The sequence below is a fragment of the Thamnophis elegans genome, chromosome 17, assembly GCF_009769535.1.
Source record: "Thamnophis elegans isolate rThaEle1 chromosome 17, rThaEle1.pri, whole genome shotgun sequence".
NCBI lineage: Eukaryota > Metazoa > Chordata > Lepidosauria > Squamata > Colubridae > Thamnophis > Thamnophis elegans.
Genome location: NC_045557.1, coordinates 6,460,122 through 6,478,924, shown reverse-complemented (window position 1 = coordinate 6,478,924; position 18,803 = coordinate 6,460,122). Strand labels below are relative to the sequence as shown.

Here is an 18,803-nt window from a genome sequence, read left to right as displayed (position 1 = left end):
ACCATTGAGAAATATGTCTTTTAGGGTTTTGAAACCGTATGAATCAATTATTCTCGCAAAAGAGAAGTTAATATTACAGCCACAACCACTTTAACATTTTCCTTTTTCTTTCTTTCTTTCCTTTACCTTTTTCTTCCTTCCTTTCCTTCATCCTTATTTCCTTTCTCTTCCTTCCTTTCCTTTTCCTTTCTTTTTTCTTTCTTTCCTTTACCTTTTTTTCTTTCTCATTCCTTCCTCTTTCTTCTTTCTTTCCTTTTAACTTTCTCCCTCCCTCCCTCCCATCCACATAAACAAAACAAGTTCCCAGCCCTCAACACAGCAGGGGTAAACTTGAAATTGGAGAGGTGTAGGCTAAGATTTCTACAGATCAAAGAGAAGGTTTAGTTAATGGCCCTTTTACTCCCCGCTCCACTTCAACTCCCAGAATCCCCCAGCCAGTATGCTTTAAGATGGGTAGAATTCAGCTCCCAGAATTCCCCAACCAGCATGCTTTAAGATGGGTGGACTTCAACTCCCAGAATTCCCCAGCCAGCATGCTTTAAGATGGGTAGAATTCAACTCCCAGAATCCCCCAGCCAGCATGCTTCAAGATGGGTGGACTTCAACTCCCAGAATTCCCCAGCCAGCAGGCTTTAAGATGGGTGGACTTCAACTCCCAGAATCCCCCAGCCAGCATGCTTTAAGATGGGTGGACTTCAACTCCCAGAATCCCCCAGCCAGCAGGCTTTAAGATGGGTAGAATTCAGCTCCCAGAATTCCCCAACCAGCATGCTTTAAGATGGGTGGACTTCAACTCCCAGAATTCCCCAGCCAGCATGCTTTAAGATGGGTAGAATTCAACTCCCAGAATCCCCCAGCCAGCATACTTCAAGATGGGTGGACTTCAACTCCCAGAATTCCCCAGCCAGCAGGCTTTAAGATGGGTGGACTTCAACTCCCAGAATTCCCCAGCCAGCATGCTTTAAGATGGGTGGACTTCAACTCCCAGAATCCCCCAGCCAGCAGGCTTTAAGATGGGTAGAATTCAGCTCCCAGTTAGTTGAGGAGTTCAGGGACTTGAAGCCCACATATCTTAAAATTGCCAAGGGCAAGAAATCTTGTACTAACTGGGTAAATGTCATATTTGCAGGCCGTCTTCTTTACACATCCCTGCACGGGTCGCCTCCGAGCAGCCCTCCCGAGCATGGGATTCTCACCAAACAAACAGCCTCCTGGAACTTTCCATCCAGCCAAAACATGAGACGGGTTCTCAGAATCGAAAATAAATTCAAAAGAACAACATCAGGACATCTGTGTCCAAACTCCTGCCTCCCGTCTGGGAAAGCTCCAGGGGTTGGTGAATGAGACACAAACAGATCCGCGTGATGAGAAACAGAAAACCGTCGGTGGGACAGATTAAAAGATCGGTCGGTCTTGTGAGCTGGGAAAAAAAACCTCTAGTAAGGGTTCCAGATTTATCAAAGAGATCGTAAAGGGAGATGGATTTAACGAACTGGTTTGGTTTGCATGCACTCCCTCCAAGCCACGATCTGATTAAATCAAAGTTAGATGGACGAGCCTCAACAAAGCACACACTATGTGCTTAGAGCCTAAATCCTTGTTTATTAATAGCTTTTGGGAGGTTTTCCCTCCTTCCCTTTTAAGTGGTTTGCTGGGCTGTTTATATGAAAAGCTCTGAAGTTCTCACTTTCTTTTTGCAACCTTCCAAAATGACTTGTTTTTCCTTTAATTTTTTTTTTCCAAAACCACGAATGCAGGAGTAAATGTATTTTTTGCCCCTGAAAAGGATAAATTTCATCCTGTTTTAAGTGCTGACTTCATAGATTGTTACAGAGTTTATCTATTTATTAGACTTATATACCACTTCATAGGGCTTTCAGCCCTCTCTAAGCGGTTTACAATTTTTTTTTAGCAAATTGAGTCAGCAACTTGCCCCCACAGTCCGGGTCCTCATTTCACCCACCTCGGAAGGATAGAAGGCTGAGTCGACCTTAAGCCGGTGAGATTTGAACCGCTGAACTGCAGATCACAGTCAGTTAAAGTAGCTTGCAGTACTGCACCCTAACCACTGCACCACCTCGGCTTAAGTTTGCTTACATGAATGGCGTTTCGTGGAAAGAAAAAGTATTTAAAACTCAACTTATTTTTCTTTAAAAGTTCATCTATGTCTCTATATAAAAATGTCTGTCTGTCTGTCTGTCTGTTTGTGTGTTCCAACATAACTCTGGAACGCCTCAAGCAATTTCAACCAAAACTTGGTATACAGATGACTTACTCTCTGGAGAAAAATACTATGGGGGTAAGACACCCTTAACATCCCTTGGTGTGTGTTCTGTTAAGATACAGCCTGTTGTGTCTTAAAATGGCTTCTACCAGACTGCCGTAAAATGGCTTCTACTGTACAGCACAGTGGAATTGTCATGGTAACGGCTTCATAGTACTCCAAAAGGGGGCTCCCTCTGGTAAGGGGGAAAATCCAACATTAGAAATTACGTTTGGTCCGGATATTTCCCCCCCTATAAATAAATACCCAGACAACGGCGAATTATTGGCTAGCTAATTATCCTATATATATATTCCTTTCCATATATTACAGGTAGTGCTCAACTTATTACCATTTTAAGTTACAAGAGCACTGATCAAAATTCACACGCTGGGCAACTGTCTCACATTTATGATGGTCAAAGTGCCCCGGGGTCACGTGATCCGCTTTTGCGACCTTCTGTCAAAGCAATGGGGGAGCCTGATTCGTTTAACAACCGGGTTGCTGACTCATCAACGGCAGGGATTCACTTAAGGACGGTGGCAAGAGGGGTTGCGAAATGAGTCTCGCTTAACCACAGACATTCGGGCCCCCATTGTGGCCGTTAAGTCAAGGCACTAACCTATATAATATTTCCTGAATATGAACTGCGGTGGATTCAATTGGCAAGCGAAACAGGCTCTATATTTATCGACTGGGTTTGTTTTAACTGGCTGCGCTAAATCAAATTCACTGGAAAAGGTCATCCGTCCTGTTTGCCCCCAGATGAGCCAAATAAATATCTCAAATTTCTAGGAAGCTTGGAAAGATCACGCAGGGATCACAGCCTGCCATCCAGACGTAAACACCACGGAGGGCTAGAGAAGATCCCTTTTGAGGGGTGATTCGGGAAAGATAACTTGGGTGAGGTTACTTGGAGGAAAACTGGCAAAAGGATTGTTTAGTAGGGTTGGTATTTATGGATAAGGAGGGTGGAAGCATTGGCTTGAAACTCAACATTAAGGAAAGGAAGATGATGGCATCCGGCTTTCTCAATTCCTGGGAAATAGATGGGGAAGAAATGGAGGTAGTGACAGATTTTACTTTCCTGGGCTCCAAGGTCACCACAGATGGGGACGGCAGCCAAGGAATTAAAAGACTGGGGAGGAAAGCTATGGCAAAGCTAGACAGCATCCTAAAAAGCAGAGACATCACCCTGCCAATCAAAAATGCATTGAGTCAAGGCTGTGGTTTTCCCCGTTGCAATGGATGGCTGTGAAGGTTGGACCACAAGAAAGGCTGAGGGCCAAAGAATGGAGGCCTTTGAACTCTGGTACTGGAGATGAAGATTCCTGCATTGAGTCCCTTGGACTGCAAGGCCATCCAACCGGTCAGTTCTAGAGGAGATCAACCCTGGCTGCTCTTTAGAAGGCCAGATCCTGAAGGGGAGACTCAAAGACTTTGGCCACCTGATGAGAAGGAAGAAGGGCTCCCTGGAGAAGAGCCTCATGCTGGGAACGATGGAGGGCAAAAGAAGAAGGGGACTTCTATCTATCTATCTGTCTGACTGACTGCCTACCTATCTATCAACTTACTTTATCTATCTATCTATCTATCTATCTATATCTATCTATCTATCTATCTATCTATCTATCTATCTATCTATCTATCTATCTATCTATCTATCTATCTATCTATCATCTATCCTCTATATCTATCTATCTATCTATCTATCTATCTATCTATCTATCTATCTATCTATCTATCTATCTATCTATCTATCTCCCGCGAGTCCCTTGGACTGCAAGGCCATCCAACCGGTCAGTCCTAGAGGAGATCAGCCTCGGCTGCTCTTTAGAAGGCCGGATCCTGAAGAGGAAACTCAAAGACTTTGGCCACCTAAGGAGAAGGAAGAAGGACTCCCTGGAGAAGAGCCTCATGCTGGGAACGATGGAAGGCAAAAGAAGAAGAAGGGGACGGCAGAGAAGGAGGTGGCTGGATGGAGTCACCAAAGCAGTCGGCATGAGCTTCAATGGACTCCAGAGGAGGGTGGAGGACAGGAAGGCCTGGAGGAACGTGGTCCATGGGGTTGCCATGGGGTCGCAACTAACAACAAATTTTGGGATGCCCAGATTTGACAGCTGGAATCTATTTGCAGGTAAAGTCCTCAATGTACGACTACCATTCAAGACGGGAGCTTATGTTACTAAGCGAGGACATTCTGATTCACACTGATTTTTCAAGATATATATATATATATTTTGCCAGGAAACACTGCAGTTGTTGACCGAGTCGCACGGTCGTTAAGCGAATCTGACTTTCCCCTTCCTATTTTGCTTGTCGGAAGTCACAAATGGCCATCAGGTGATCTTGGAGGCAACCCTCGTAGACAAGGACCCCAAATTTTGATCTGGGATCCGGCAATGGTCATAAGCCTGAGGACTGGTGGTTAAGTCGCTCCCCCGCTCTCCCCCGCGGTGGTGTAACTCTGCTCGCTAAACGAATGGCTGTAAATTGAGGACTACCAGCAGATCCGGTTTCTTAGCATGGGATAGTACAAGATTTTCTTACGCAAGGGAGCTGGCTGGATTCCCCGCCAGGGTGATCTTTCGTGGATCTTTTTTTTAAAGGCCAAATCCAGACCTGCCTCTCTGCCAAGCAAGCACACACAGCTGAGCTGGGCTCACCGACAGAAACCACTGTAAGGGTGTTGCAGGCACAAGGGTGTGGAGATTTGGCACAACCGACAACAGAGGAAAAAAATCCCTGAAATGAACCGAATTTGCTGAGATGGCTTAAATGGTCTTCTTTGATAAGACAATGATTGGCCTTGATAAGCTGACTGCCAACGCCTTAAAGGCTTTCCATAAAACAGGAGAAAGAAAATCAACTTACGATTTATGGTTCTAATTAAACAGGATTGATTATGGCAAGGAGGGAGGCTGTGTCGTGTGAAGTAAAGGTATAATTGTATTTAGAATTGCTGTAAAGAAGATAACCTTTTTTTTAAATATTTTCTTTTCCTTGCTTCATTTTTAAGTCTCTCCTCCCTTCCATCCTTCGTGTTTCCTCTCTGACACAGTACTTGCTATATCTTTTTTTAACTCTTCCCTTCCCTTTTTCAGCATCTCAATTTCATCCCTCCCTCCCATTCCTCCTGTTTTCTTCCTTCTTCCCTCGTTCTCTCCTTCCTTCCATTTATCTTTCATTATCCTCTCCTGCTCCTTCCCTCCCTCCATTTCTCTCCTTCATTATCCTCTCCTTCCTTCCATTTGTCCTTCATTATCCTCTCCTGCTCCTTCCTTCCAGTTCTCTCCTTCATTATCCTCTCCTTTCCATTTGTCCTTCATTATCCTTGCCTTCCTTCCATTTCTCCATTATCCTCTCCTGCTCTTTCCTTCCCTCCATTTCTCTCCCCTTCATTATCCTTTCCTTCCTTTCCTTTCCTTCTCCTTCCCTCCCTCCTTTCATTTCTCTCCCCTTCATTTTCCTTTCTTCCCTCTCCTTCATGATCATCTCCTGCTCCTTCTCTTCCTCCTCCCTACCATTTCTCTCCTTCATTATCCTCTCCTGCTCCTTCCCTCCATTTCTCTCCCCTTCATTATCCTCCCCTCCTTTCCTTCCCTCTCCTTCAGTATCCTCTCCTGCTCCTTCCCTCCTTCCATTTCTCTCCTTCATTATCCTCTCCTTCCTTCCTTCCCTCTCCTTCATTATCCTCTCCTGCTCCTTCCCTCCTTCCATTTCTTTCCTTCATTATCCTCCCCTTCCTTCCTTCCCTCTCCTGCTCCTTCCATTTCTCTCCTTCATTATCCTCCCCTTCCTTCCTTCCCTCTCCTTCATTATCCTCTCCTGCTCCTTCCCTCCTTCCATTTCTCTCCTTCATTATCCTCTCCCTTCCTTCCTTGTCTTCCTTCCTTCCCTCCCTCCCCTTTCTGTCCCTTCTCTTTCTCCTCTTAGTTTGTATTACTTTTTAATGTTCTTTAAAAAAATCTTTATGACGCCAGAACTCTGCCCTCTGACAAAGGTGACACCGGTGATACCTCTTAAGGAACTCAGAGTCCTGCCAAAGCTCACCTTTCAGATAAGGAAAACAAACCCTCAGCAAATCCAGAGAAAACCAAGATATGAGAAAGGGGATAAAAAAGGAGAAAGAAACAATGGATAAGGGAGAGCCAGGGAAAGACAAACAGGCGGAGAAAGAAAGTTAAGATAAAAAGAGAAGTAGATTTCAATCCCATGGGGGGGAAAAAAAAATCAGAGGTTATCACAAAGAACTGGGTCCCCTCAAAATCTTGAGCATAACCCCCAAAGCGCCAGAAAACATTTATTAAATGTATTAAGCAGGGTGGATAAAACGATTAACTTTTTTAAATGGGTTTAAAAAATGTAAATCGATTTTTTTAAATCAAATTCATTTTACTAAAATGCTTTTGGAGTTTAAAAAAAATCTATCTAGTTTTCTATTTAAGATGCATTCATAATTTAGTTTATTCAGCATGAAATGGAGCTTAGTTATGTAACCTTTGAGGCTACTGTCTATTCTGCAATATTGGGAATGTCGGTGAGTCAACAGCGGGCCAGAGGAGGAGGAGGAATCACTGCGGGACAGAGACGACAGCTGCTCTTTAAAAATTACGATTTAAATTGAGTCGATTTAAAATCAAGCCTTTTAAATTGTGATGGAGCAACACAATCAATCAATGAATAGAAAGAAGCCAGAGTATTTCTGACCTTGGATTCCCCAACCCATCCCAGCCCTCTGGATTGCAATGCCCATCCTCCCCATTCTCAAGAATTAGATGATAGATAGATAGATAGATAGATAGATAGATAGATAGATAGATAGATAGACAGACAGACAGACAGACATACATATAGATGTAGATAGATAGATAGATAGATAGATGTAGATAGATATAGATGATATATATATATATATATATACACACACACACACACATATACATAGAGATAGATAGACAGACAGACAGACATATAGATGTAGATAGATAGATAGATAGATAGATAGATAGATGTAGATAGATATAGATGATACAGATATATAGATATATAGATATAGATAGATATAGATAGATAGATAGATAGATAGATAGATATAGATAGATAAGATAGAGAGATGTAGATAGATATAGATGATAAATATGGGGAGACATAGATAGATGGACAGATATAGGGAGAGATAGAGAGACAGACATATAGGTGAGTTTGTGTGTGTGTATATATATACATACACATACATACATACAAACACACATATATATATGTAATACATACATACATACACACACACTCACACACATAGAGAGGGAAGGAGGGAGGGAGGGAGAGGGAGAGAGGGGTAGAAAGATGATAGACACACCGACAGATGATGGACAAATAGAGATAGATAAATGATAGAAAGGGAGGTAGGGATAGATGGATGGATGGATGGATGGATGGAGACAGACAGACAAGATAGATAGATAGATAGACAGACAGACATATAGATGTAGATAGATAGATAGATAGATAGATATAGAGAGACATAGACAGACAGACAGACATAGAGATAGATGTAGGTAGACAGATAATTTAAAATGTACATGCAGAAGGCTGTTAACGGTCGCAAAAAAAGCCCGGACCAGCTTACCTCCGCTTCCCTGCTCCCCCGTCTCCCTTTCGGGCTCCGCTCTCTCGTGAACCATGGTTGGGGTCTCCCCACCACCCAGCTCTCCGCTCCCTGGAGCCGCCATTTTGGTTCCCTCTCACTGCAGAGGCTGAGGTTGCCGTGGCAACAGCAGCTGCAAGCAAGGATGCTTGGGGGGGGGGAGGAGGAGGAGGAGGAAGAGGAGGACTAAAGCCTTCTCTTTCTTTCAACTCAAAGAGGATGCGGCCTCCCCCCCCCTCCCTATTATTCCAAAATAATCCACTTTTGCTGGATGCAGAGCAGCCGGGGGGGGGGGGGGGGGAGGTTTCTCTCCCTCTCTTCAACTACAAAAATTGGGAGGTTTTTCCGGTGTGTGCTCAAAGCTCCTCCGAGTTGCTGGCATTGGATGGTCAGAGGAATTAACTTTAAATGTGGCTTTCAAAGGGCTAAAAAAAACACCCCATGTTTTGAGGCAGAGTGACCGAATGGCATTGGTTGGCAAGATTTAAAATTAAAAGAATAGATAGATAGATAGATAGATAGATAGATAGATAGATAGATAGATAAATAGATAGATAGATAGATAGATAGATAGATGATAGATATAGAGGATGGATGGATGGATGGATAGATAGATAGATGATAGATAGATAGATAGATAGATAGATAGATAGATAGATAGATGATAGATGATAGATAGATAGATATGACAGATAGATATAGATAATAGAAATAGAGATAGATGATAGACAGAGATAGAGACAGATAGATATAGACAAGACATGAGATATATACATACACACACATATATATAATAGACATGAGATATAGATAATAGAAATAGAGATATAGAGATATATAGACATGAGATATAGACACACAAACATACATATATATATAGACACACATATATATATGTATGCATGTATATGTGTGTGTGTATATATATGTATATATATATATGTATATGTATGTATGTATATATGTGTATATATATATATGTATATATATGTATGTATGTATATGTATATACATACTTGGGCATACCAGGGGTTGTGACTTTAAGTGTATATGTATATATGTATATATCTGTATATCTGTATGTATGTATGTACGTACATACGTACGTACGTATGTATGTATGTAATTAGTGTCACAACCCCCTGGTATGCCCAAATATGGGAGGAAGCTCACTGCTTCCATTCTCTGTCCCTCGGCTCGTCACAAGAGACCATCCAGACAGAAACCCAATTTTTTTTTAATGTTGCCTTTTGTAACAAATACAACACACACACACACACACACATATATATGACATGAGATATAGATTGACATGAGATAGATGACAGATATAGACAGACATTATATATATACAGTATATATACTGTATGTGTGTGTATGAATGTATGTATGTATGTATGTATATATGTATGTATGTATATAGATATATGACACAGATATAGGTAATAGACTAGAAATATAGATAATAGAGATAGATGATAGACAGATATAGATATATAGATATAAACAGACATGATATATATATACAGTATATATACTGTATGTATATGTATGTATATGTATATATGTATGTATGTATGTATGTTGATAAATACAGATAATAGACATGAGATAGAGATAAAAGAGAGAGAGAGAGAGATTGTAGACATATGAGATATAAACAGACAGTTATAAATATATAATACAGGCATGAGATAGATGGATGACAGAGGTAGACATGAGAGATGATATAGATTATAGACAGACATGATACACAGACAGATTATAGACAGATAGATATATATATAGACAGACATGAGATAAAGATAGACATACAGACAAATAGATACCTTAGATAGAATGATAGAATGAAATAGATGATAGAATGACAGATAGATAGATTAGACTGATAAAGAGGGATAGATGGATGGAGGAGATAGAAGACAGACAATCCCCACCACCACCTTTAGTGACAAGACACATATTTGGAGGAAAAAAGATGCTTTCTATATTTTTTTACACCCAATATCGGCATTGCTGGGCCAAATTGATAAGATATTGATACATTAATTCACATTTCAGTTCATATATGAGTGCTCACCACCCTTGGTGCACACACAAGGCATTAGCATCGCTGGGCCAAATGTATAGATATTCATCTTTAAATTCACATTATGTGTCCCAAACATCCTGGGGTACGAGACGACACGCATTTGAAACCAGAGGCTTTCTGTATTTTTAACACCCGGGCGTGAGTACAACTCGAGTAAAAGAGCCTCCTGCTGGCCCTCCGGGTGGTCTTCGCTTCATCTTCTGTTTAAGGTCTTTCTTGTTTTAAATTTAAATTTAATTTAAAGCAGGAGGTTGAGGGTTATCATTCAAAAGTTCCCACCGGGAAGAAGCGGTGAATTCTGGATTTGAATGTCTGCATTTTCCCTCTTCTCGCTTCCAGCAGCCTCCGGACATGTCGTGGCCCCGTGGCTCCTGGGTATGGACCTCACCATTCGCGATAGGCCCCCACGGTGATGTCAAACAGGGGGCTGCTGGCGATGGATCCCTGCTTGTCCAGCAAGAAGTAAAAAGGCTTCCCTTTGATCTTGACTGGGATGATGGCGGCCACTTCCGAACGGTGAGACATGCAAGAGATGTGGCGGAGGGGCACCGTGAAGGACGACGTGTAGCCGAAGAGGTAATAGGTCGTAAAAGTCACCTCCTGACTGCCACGGAGAAGGAGGACCCGGCTGACCGACCGCCGGGCGAAGACGAAGCCCGCCACAAAGATCAACGTACCTACGAAGAAACACCGTTGGAGGGAGAAATCAATCAATCAATAAAATTTAACAGAAGGGAATATTTGCAAGAGCAAATATTGGGTACTCTCTGAACTTGGCTGTTTTCTTGCAGACATTTCATAACCCAACTAGGGAACATCATCAGTGCTAACAGTGAGTGGGGTTTGCAGGGAGAGAGAGGAGGGGTTGTGGGATCCTTGGGGTTCTCTGAGCTTGGTTTATTGCCGATGTTTCACGACCCAACTAAGTAACATCATCAGTGCTACAAGGGGGAAGAAGGAGGAGAATTGTGGGGTCCTTAATGCTCTCTGAGCTTGGTGGTTTTCCTGTAGACGTTTCACGACCCAACTAAGTAACATCATCAGTGCTAGAAGGGGGAAGGAGGAAGAGGACCTTGGTGCTCTCTGAGCTTGGTGGTTTTCCTGCAGGCATTTCACGAGCCAACTAGATAAGATCAGAAGTGTTAAAAGGTTTGCAGGGAGGAGGAAGAGGAGGAGAAGAGGAAGAGGAGGACTGTAAGGCCCTCGGTAGTCTCTGAGCTTGGTTGTTTTCCTCCAGACATTTCTTAACCCAACTAGGTAGCATCATCAGTGCAAGGGAGTGTGGTGTTTGCTCTCTATTTGTATATAATAGTGTGCCCTGCTAGTATCGGTGAGGGAAACTAATGTAACTTGGCAAGCTACAACATAATACAGCAAATTGCTATATATAACAGAGATCAAACAATATATTTCCTTACATGGATGACTTTACACATTATATTTTATTCGTTTTAATTAATTTACAAAGCACCTCTAGATGTGCCCGTATCTGACACACACACACACACATACATATATTCACACACACAAAGTAATAAAACACACACCTAAGATGGATTTTTTTTAAAAATAGGGAGGGAAATACACTTTTTTTTTAAAAAGATAAACTGGTTGCTCTTTTCCCTCCAGTTCTAACCTAGGTCCACATTTTTACACGGTATAAAAATATAATTATATATTAAAATATAACCTTATATATATATATTTATATGAATTAAAGTATATTTATAAACATAACATTATAAATATATTGTATATAAAGACCGCTTCTGTTAACAATCAGGTGGCCAGCCACAACTGTGGTCACTAAACTAGGATTATGTAGATGTAACTATAATATCTTATCATGAATTGTTGCACATAAACAGCTAATAAATTATTGTTTTAAATTTCTGCCTTTTAAAAAGATTTAAGTATTTGTGCTGGAGGGAAAATCACCTCATGGCTTGATTTGGCTTGTCTAATCCCCCCTGCTTATTTTATATTGAGTATGTTTTATAGTCAGAATAAATTTAATTTTAAGCCTCGCTTAATTATGTTTTATAGTCAGAATAAATTTAATTTTAAGCCTCGCTTAATTATTTGGAGCATTTATTCAAATTCCGGAGTTCAAAACCCCACCGTTTTCAGCCAATGGGCATCCTCCGAAAAGACCGTGCCGTCATTGGTCACTTAGTGAGCCTGAGGACCAATGAAATGGGTGGGCTTAGAACCAATGAGAAGGGGAGACCGCCAAGTTGGGTCACCAATCAGCTGACAGCAGGTTCGGGGCAGGAAGGGTATAAAAGGAGCCGAGGCAGGAAAATTCGGTAAGAACTTCAGAAGACCTGGAAGGAAGAAGAAGGCTCAAAGAAGAGACTTTCCCTCCAAAAGGAAAGGAGGCCACCAAGATCCCAAGTTGAGGGAGCTGAACTTCAAAAAAGGAGCTGAAACTCAAAATAAGAGCTGAAGTGATGCTTTTAGTGGCGGGAAGCCTTTGAGAAAAAGGCGTAAAGCGAAGTCCACTCATGCTCCTTTCCAACAGGTTGACCCAGGACTGAAGAAGTCTTCAGAAGACCAAGGAACCTTCTATCTCCTGAGACCAGGTGGGTCAGGAAGGCCAACCTTCATCCTGAGAGAAATGCTGGACTTGGAAGTTGATCATTCACACATTCATCGGAGTCATTTCCTTCAAGATAGGCCATTTCCAGGTGACACAACAAACCCAGAAATGGGGTTTATTCCATCCACCATAGCCAGACCAAAATAATGTTTTATGCTCTGACTTCTCCTTCCATTTAGATTTTGCATCTATTATTTTATAAGGAACTTAAACAAAGTTTTTCATTATTCATGTGACTCGGATGAAGGCTCTGAGCTTGTTGATCAGAAAGGTTGGCAGTTTGGTGGTTTGAATCCCTAGCGCTGAGTAACGGAGTGAGCTCCTGTTCCTTGTCCCAGCTTCTGCCAACTTAGCAGAACATTTTAAAATGTCAATTTATATCCAATGGAAGACCGGTGAATTTATATGATGATAAGGATGCTATGATAAGATGGCCCAGTGGCTAAGACACTGAGCTTGTCGATCAAAAAGGCAAGTTTGGCGGTTCGAATCCCCAGCGCCGCGTAATGACAGCTCCCGTTCCTTGTCCCAGTTTCTGCCAACTTAGTTTAAAAGCACGTGAAAAATGCGAGTAGAAAAATAGGGACCACCTTGGGTGGGAAGGGAACAGTGTTCTGTGCACCTCCAGTGTTGAGTATGCTGGCCACATGGATCATGGAATTTTATTTATTATATTGCCAAAATCTGTCTCCAAGGGGCAGTTGAGATATATTAAATATATATAAAAAAATGGAAATTATTTTTTTATTCTTCAATGCTGCTTATCTATCTCCCCAAAGCCAGCTATAGAAAGAGAAAGACAGACAGACAAGATAAATCTATCTATCTATCTATCTAATCTATCTATCTATCTATCTATCTATCTATCTATCTATCTATCTATCTATCTATCTATCTATCTATCTATCTATCTATCTATCTATCATCTATCTATCTATCTATCTATCTATCTATCTATCTATCTATCTATCTATCGTCTATCTATCTATCCCATCCATTATCCATTCAATCTAATCTATCTAGAATTGGAAGCCATGTTACTTTTCACTACAAATGGTGGCTTAAATGAGGATTCTTTTGTATTGACCGAATCCTGAATGTCTGCCCCAAATGAGGATTTCTGAGGGCAATTTGATGTCCTTGAGTCTCCAGGCTTTCTCCTTCCTCTTCTCTCCCACCCTTTAAGGCTAATTTCCGCTAAATAAACCAGGATCGATTCCCACATTAGCACAATGCTAGGCTACACCAAGGTTTGATGGAGAAGAAGGGAGGGAATTTGGGATGTTTTTTTTAAAAAAGGGGGGGAAATGAGGTGTTAGCAAAGACCCTCTTACAAAACAAGGGGGACTTCATTTCAATCCAGCACAGAAATAACAGGGCTTCACCCAAACCAACATAGTCCAATTATGGAATATGAAATCACACTATGTATGAATTTGCTCCATTTTTTTGCCTCAGCATAATGGGCCGATGTCAAATCGGATTGGGTTTTCTAGGAGCAAAGTCACCACGTAAGTGTGACCTAGGTTAACTCTTCCAATTGCTGGGGTGTGGGAATGCATCCCCCCTCCCTAAATCATCTTCCTCGGACCTGCCGAGGTGGGCAAAATGAGGAGCCAGGTTGTTGGGGGCAAGAGGCTGACTCTGTAAATGGCTTAGAGAGGGCTGTGAAGCGGCATATAAGTCTAAGGGCTATTATTGCTGCCTATCTACCTACTTTCTTTCTTTCTTTCCTTCTTTCTTTTTTTCTTTGGCTGTGAAGTGGCATACAAGTCTAAGGGCTATTGCTACCTATCCACCTACCTCTCTCTTTCTTTCTTTCGCTGTGGTGGCATATGAGTCTAAGGACTTGCTACCTATCTACCTACCCCTTTTTTTCTTTCTTTCTTTGGCTGTGAAGCGGCATATAAGTCTAAGGGCTATTATTGCTACCTACCTACTTCTTTCTTTCTTTCTTTCTTTCTTTCTTTGGCTGTGAAGAGGCATAGAAGTCTAAGGGCTATTGCTATCTATCTATCTACCTCTTTCTTTCGCTGTGAAGTGGCATATAAGTCTAAGGGCTATTGCTACCTATCTACCTTTCTTTCTTTCTTTCTTTCTTTCTTTCTTTCTTTCTTTGGCTGTGAAGTGGCATATAAGTCTAAGGGCTATTGCTACCTACCTACCTACTTCTTTTCCTTTTTTCCTTCCTTCCTTCCTTCCTTCCTTCCTTCCTTCCTTCCTTCCTTCCTTCCTTCCTTCCTTCCTTCCTTCTCCACCACTGGGGGTTTTCAAGAAGAAATTGGACAATCATTTGTCCGGAATGGTAGAGGGTCTCCTGCTTGAACAGGGGGCTGGACTAGAAGACCTCCAAAGTCCCTTCCAACTATGTTATTCTGCTATTCCTTCCTTCCTTCCCTCCCTCTGCTTAGAATGCAGGATTGCAGGCAAACTGCCCACAGCCAGGAGTTAAGAGAGGCCTGTAAAAGCACAGAGAAGCGGTATATAAGTCTAAAAGTGCTACGGCTATTATCCAGGAGCTGAGCGGAACCGTCGTGGAGTTTTGCAAACGCAACAAACGGGATAGCAAAGCGGAGCTGCTTCAACAATACACCCAAACACACGTGTATACACACACACACACACACACACACACACATAATTACTTCCCGGAGCTGAGCCTCGCAGTAGGGCTTTTAGCCCATTTTTGAAAAACAACCCCCCCCCCCAAAAAAACAAGCTTCTCCCCCAATGCGATGCCCCGCCTCGCTTACCGACGGCCACGCAGGTGGCGGAGAATCCGTAGCGCCACTTAGCGGATCCGTGATTGCCCGAGGTCAGATTGAAGAGGTTGCCCAGCCAGGGTCGGGCCGGCTGGGACGCCCCCTCGGGGCTCTCGGAGCCCGGTTTCTCCGGGCCGGGCGGCGCTTCCCGCAAGGTCGTAAAGGCGAGGTCGGCCAGGTAGAGCCAGCAGGCGAACTGGCTGATGCAAAAGAGCCCCACGTTGCGGAAAAAGCGCGGTCGCTCGTGGCGGAAGAGCTCCACGTCCCGGTTAACGAAGCCGTCCAGCGGGAAGGGCTCTTGCGCCGGCCGGCCGGCGGGGCTCCAGAGGCGCTTAGCCGTCGGGGGGACCCCGAGCCGGGCGCTGGGGAAGCCCCCGCGTAGGAGGGAGGAGAAGCCCACGCGGGCCCGCGGGGAAGCCCACGCGCCACGAACCTGCAACAGGAGCAGCATCGCGGAGCCGGATCAGGGGAGCCGCATGGGCGGAAAGGGGGAAGGAAGAAGGGAAGGGAAAGGAGGAGGAGGAAAGAGAGAAGGGAAGGAAAGAAGAAAGGGAAATGAAAGCAAAGGGGAAGGGAAGGAAGGAAGGTGAAATAGGGAGGGGAGGAAGATTAAAGGAGAGGGAAGGAGGGAAGAAGGAAAATGAAAGCAAAGGGGAAGGAAAGGAAGGTGAAATAGGAAAGGGAGGAAGAGAAAAGGGAGGGAGAAGAGGAAGATAAAAGGAGAGGGAAGGAGGAAAGAAGGAAAATGAAAGCAAAGGGGAAGGGAAGGGTGAAATAGGGAAGGGAGGAAGATAAAAGGGAGGAAGGAGAGGAAGATAAAAGGAGAGGGAAGGAGGGAAGAAGGAAAATGAAAGCAAAGGGGAAGGGAAGAAGGTGAAATAGGGAAGGGAGAAAGAGAAAAGGGAGGGAGGAAATGAAGATAAAAGGAGAGGGAAGGAGGAAAGAAGGAAAAAGAAAGCAAAGGGGAAGGGAAGGAAGGTGAAATAGGGAGGGGAGGAAGATAAAAGGGAGGGAGGGGAGGAAGATAAAAGGAGAGGGGAAGAAAGGAAAATGAAAGTAAAGGGGAAGTGAAGGAATGGAAAGTAAAATGAAGGAAAGACAAGAAGATAAAAGGAGAGGGGAGGAGGAAAGAAGAAAGGAAAGTAAAATATGGAGGGAAGGAAAGCGAGGAAGGAAAGAAAAGGAAGACGGAAGGAGAGGGAAGAAGGAAAGGAAAGAAGACAGGTAAAATAGAAAGGAGGGAAGGAAAGAAGAAAAAGAAAGGAAAGGAGGAAAGAAGGAAGGGAAGGAAATTAGATAAGAAGGGAAGAAGGAAGGGAGGGACCGCGTTTGTTCTGGGGGGGGGGGCTTGCAAGGTCGTGGGAAGGGGAGTAGAAAGTTAAAAGAGAGTTTCGGTTTTTCTTTCTTGGCCGGCCGGAGACGCTCGTTTGCACCCCTAGATGCGTGTTCCGGGGCTCTCCACCCTACACGCGAGAATGCACGATCCAGAAGAGTCTTGGGGTGGGCTGGTGGGGAGCGAACCCAGCCCCAGTTTAAACGTGGAGTAACTAAACTCGCTGGTGGTTTCCTTCCTTTGCAATTCCAGATCGGAAGACTTCCACTCCCAGCATGCTCAGGGGTACGCAGGCGGTGGAATTCTGGGAGTTGGAGTCCACACGTGCAAACCCGGAAGTTGCCCTGGGTCGGGAACCACGGGTTACATTTAAGGGGTATTGCTGCTTTTGGCTCCAGGGAGTAAATAGGAGGGAGTAAGGTGCAAATCTCCCTCCCCACAAGATTTGAGGGGGGGGGGGTTGCTTTCTTTTTAGAGTGGGATGCTGTGGCTCAGTGGCTAAGACGCTAAGCTTGTCGATCAGAAAAGTCGGTGGTTCGAATCCCCAGTGCCACATAACGGAGTGAGCTCCCGTGACTTGTCCCAGCTTCTGCCAACCGAGAAGTTCGAAAGCACGTTAAAAAATGCAAGTAGAAAAACAGGAACCACCTTTGGTGGGAAGGGAACAGCGTTCAGTGCACCTTTGGCGTTGAGTCATGCCGGCCACATGACCCCGGAGACATCTTCGGACAGCGCTGGCTCTTCGGCTTTGAAATGGAGATGAGCACCGCCCCCTAGAGTCTGGAACGACTGGCACATATGCGCGTGGGGAATCTTTACTTTCTTTTCAGATCTTCTTGAAATTTAGGGTCTCACGTGGCATGTAATAAAACTAATTGACCCAACATTTGCTTGCATTAAATTAACCAGTTCCATTTGCACTTAGTAGGATGGATTTAAAAATGAGCCGTTTTGGAAAATTACGGGGCTTGGGGGTTAAGCTGCAACCAGACAAACAAACCCAGAGAGAATTTGTATCATCACTTTAGTATCCTATGATTTACGATTGCCTCTTCATGATTCATCATTTACCATTTTGTGCACACAAATTCCTTGTGTGTCTAATCACACTGGCCAATAAAACATATGATCCGGTTAGGTTTAATGCTTTGCGCAGTAAGCAAATTTTACAAACATCCCAGGGGTTGTTCCCCCCACCCCCCAATTTATAATCCTGAACTTTCCAGCTTCATCTATGCATTGCAATATACATCCCCCCAGATATATATTGCTTTGTTCCCAGTTATTAATTCCTGCTTGTTGGGACAGAAACTACCCAGAGGGCAGCCTTTAAATTTTAAAAAATAAATAAGAAATCTTTGCCAAGAGACACGCTGCGCATGAAACATATATATTGCTTGAGGTAAAAATCAAGTTATTTACATCTATCATCTATATATATATATTATGTATCATCTATATCTCATCTATCTATATCTCATCTATCTATATATTATATTTCATCTATCTATATATCTATATATCATCTATATCATCTATATCTATATCATCCATCATTATTATCTCTATATCTATCTATCTATCTATCTATCTATCTATCTATCTATCTATCTATCTATCTATCTATCTATCTATCTATCTATCTATCTATCTATCTATCTATCTATCTATCCCATCCATCCAAGGCTGTGTGCATGTGTGTGTACCAGCATAACTCTGGAACACCTTGAGCAATTTCAAACAACATACAGAGATGGACTTACTCTCTGGAAACAAATACTGTGGGGGTAAGACACCCCTAACACCCCTTGGGGGTGTGTGCTTTAAGATGCAGCCTGTTGTGCCTTAAAATGGCTTCTACTGTACCGTACAGTGGAGTTGCCATGGTAACAGCTTCACAGTACTCCACAAGGGGGCTCCCTCTGATAAGGGGGAAAAATCCAATATTGGAAATTACGTTTGGTCTGGATATTTCCCCCCCCCCCCTCGCTTTATAAATAAATATCCGGGCAATACCGGGTTATCGGCTAGTCCTTTATAAATGTCTTAATCGAGAAGTTTTTGGAGGGGGGGGGTTTGGAAGGAGGAATCGAGGAATTTCCCC

At 43.1% G+C, this 18,803-nt stretch overlaps 1 protein-coding gene and 1 long non-coding RNA gene across 2 annotated transcripts; one reads left to right on the top strand and one right to left on the bottom strand.

Moving 5' to 3' along the window:
* The first annotated feature begins 4,406 nt into the window (after positions 1–4,406).
* Positions 4,407–10,464, top strand: LOC116520206. The gene is made up of 2 exons (XR_004256728.1): positions 4,407–5,204; positions 10,342–10,464. It is a non-coding gene; the product is annotated as an uncharacterized LOC116520206 (long non-coding RNA).
* On the bottom strand, positions 9,874–15,925 carry TMEM223 (transmembrane protein 223). The gene is made up of 2 exons (XM_032234352.1): positions 15,358–15,925; positions 9,874–10,679 (listed from the first exon to the last, which is right to left on the bottom strand). The coding sequence occupies exons 1-2, from the start codon at positions 15,815–15,817 to the stop codon at positions 10,387–10,389; spliced, it is 753 nt and encodes a 250-aa protein (XP_032090243.1). The 5' UTR covers positions 15,818–15,925; the 3' UTR covers positions 9,874–10,386.
* Between the last annotated feature and the right edge of the window lie 2,878 nt (positions 15,926–18,803).

Bases quoted from the DNA above. Each gene is read 5' to 3' on its own strand.
- TMEM223 (XM_032234352.1), bottom strand. From the start codon at position 15,817: ATGCTGCTCCTGTTGCAGGTTCGTGGCGCGTGGGCTTCCCCGCGGGCC. The intron at 10,680-15,357 runs GTAAGCGAGGCG...GTTTCTTCGTAG, and splicing joins CGCCACCTGCGTGGCCGTCG to GTACGTTGATCTTTGTGGCG.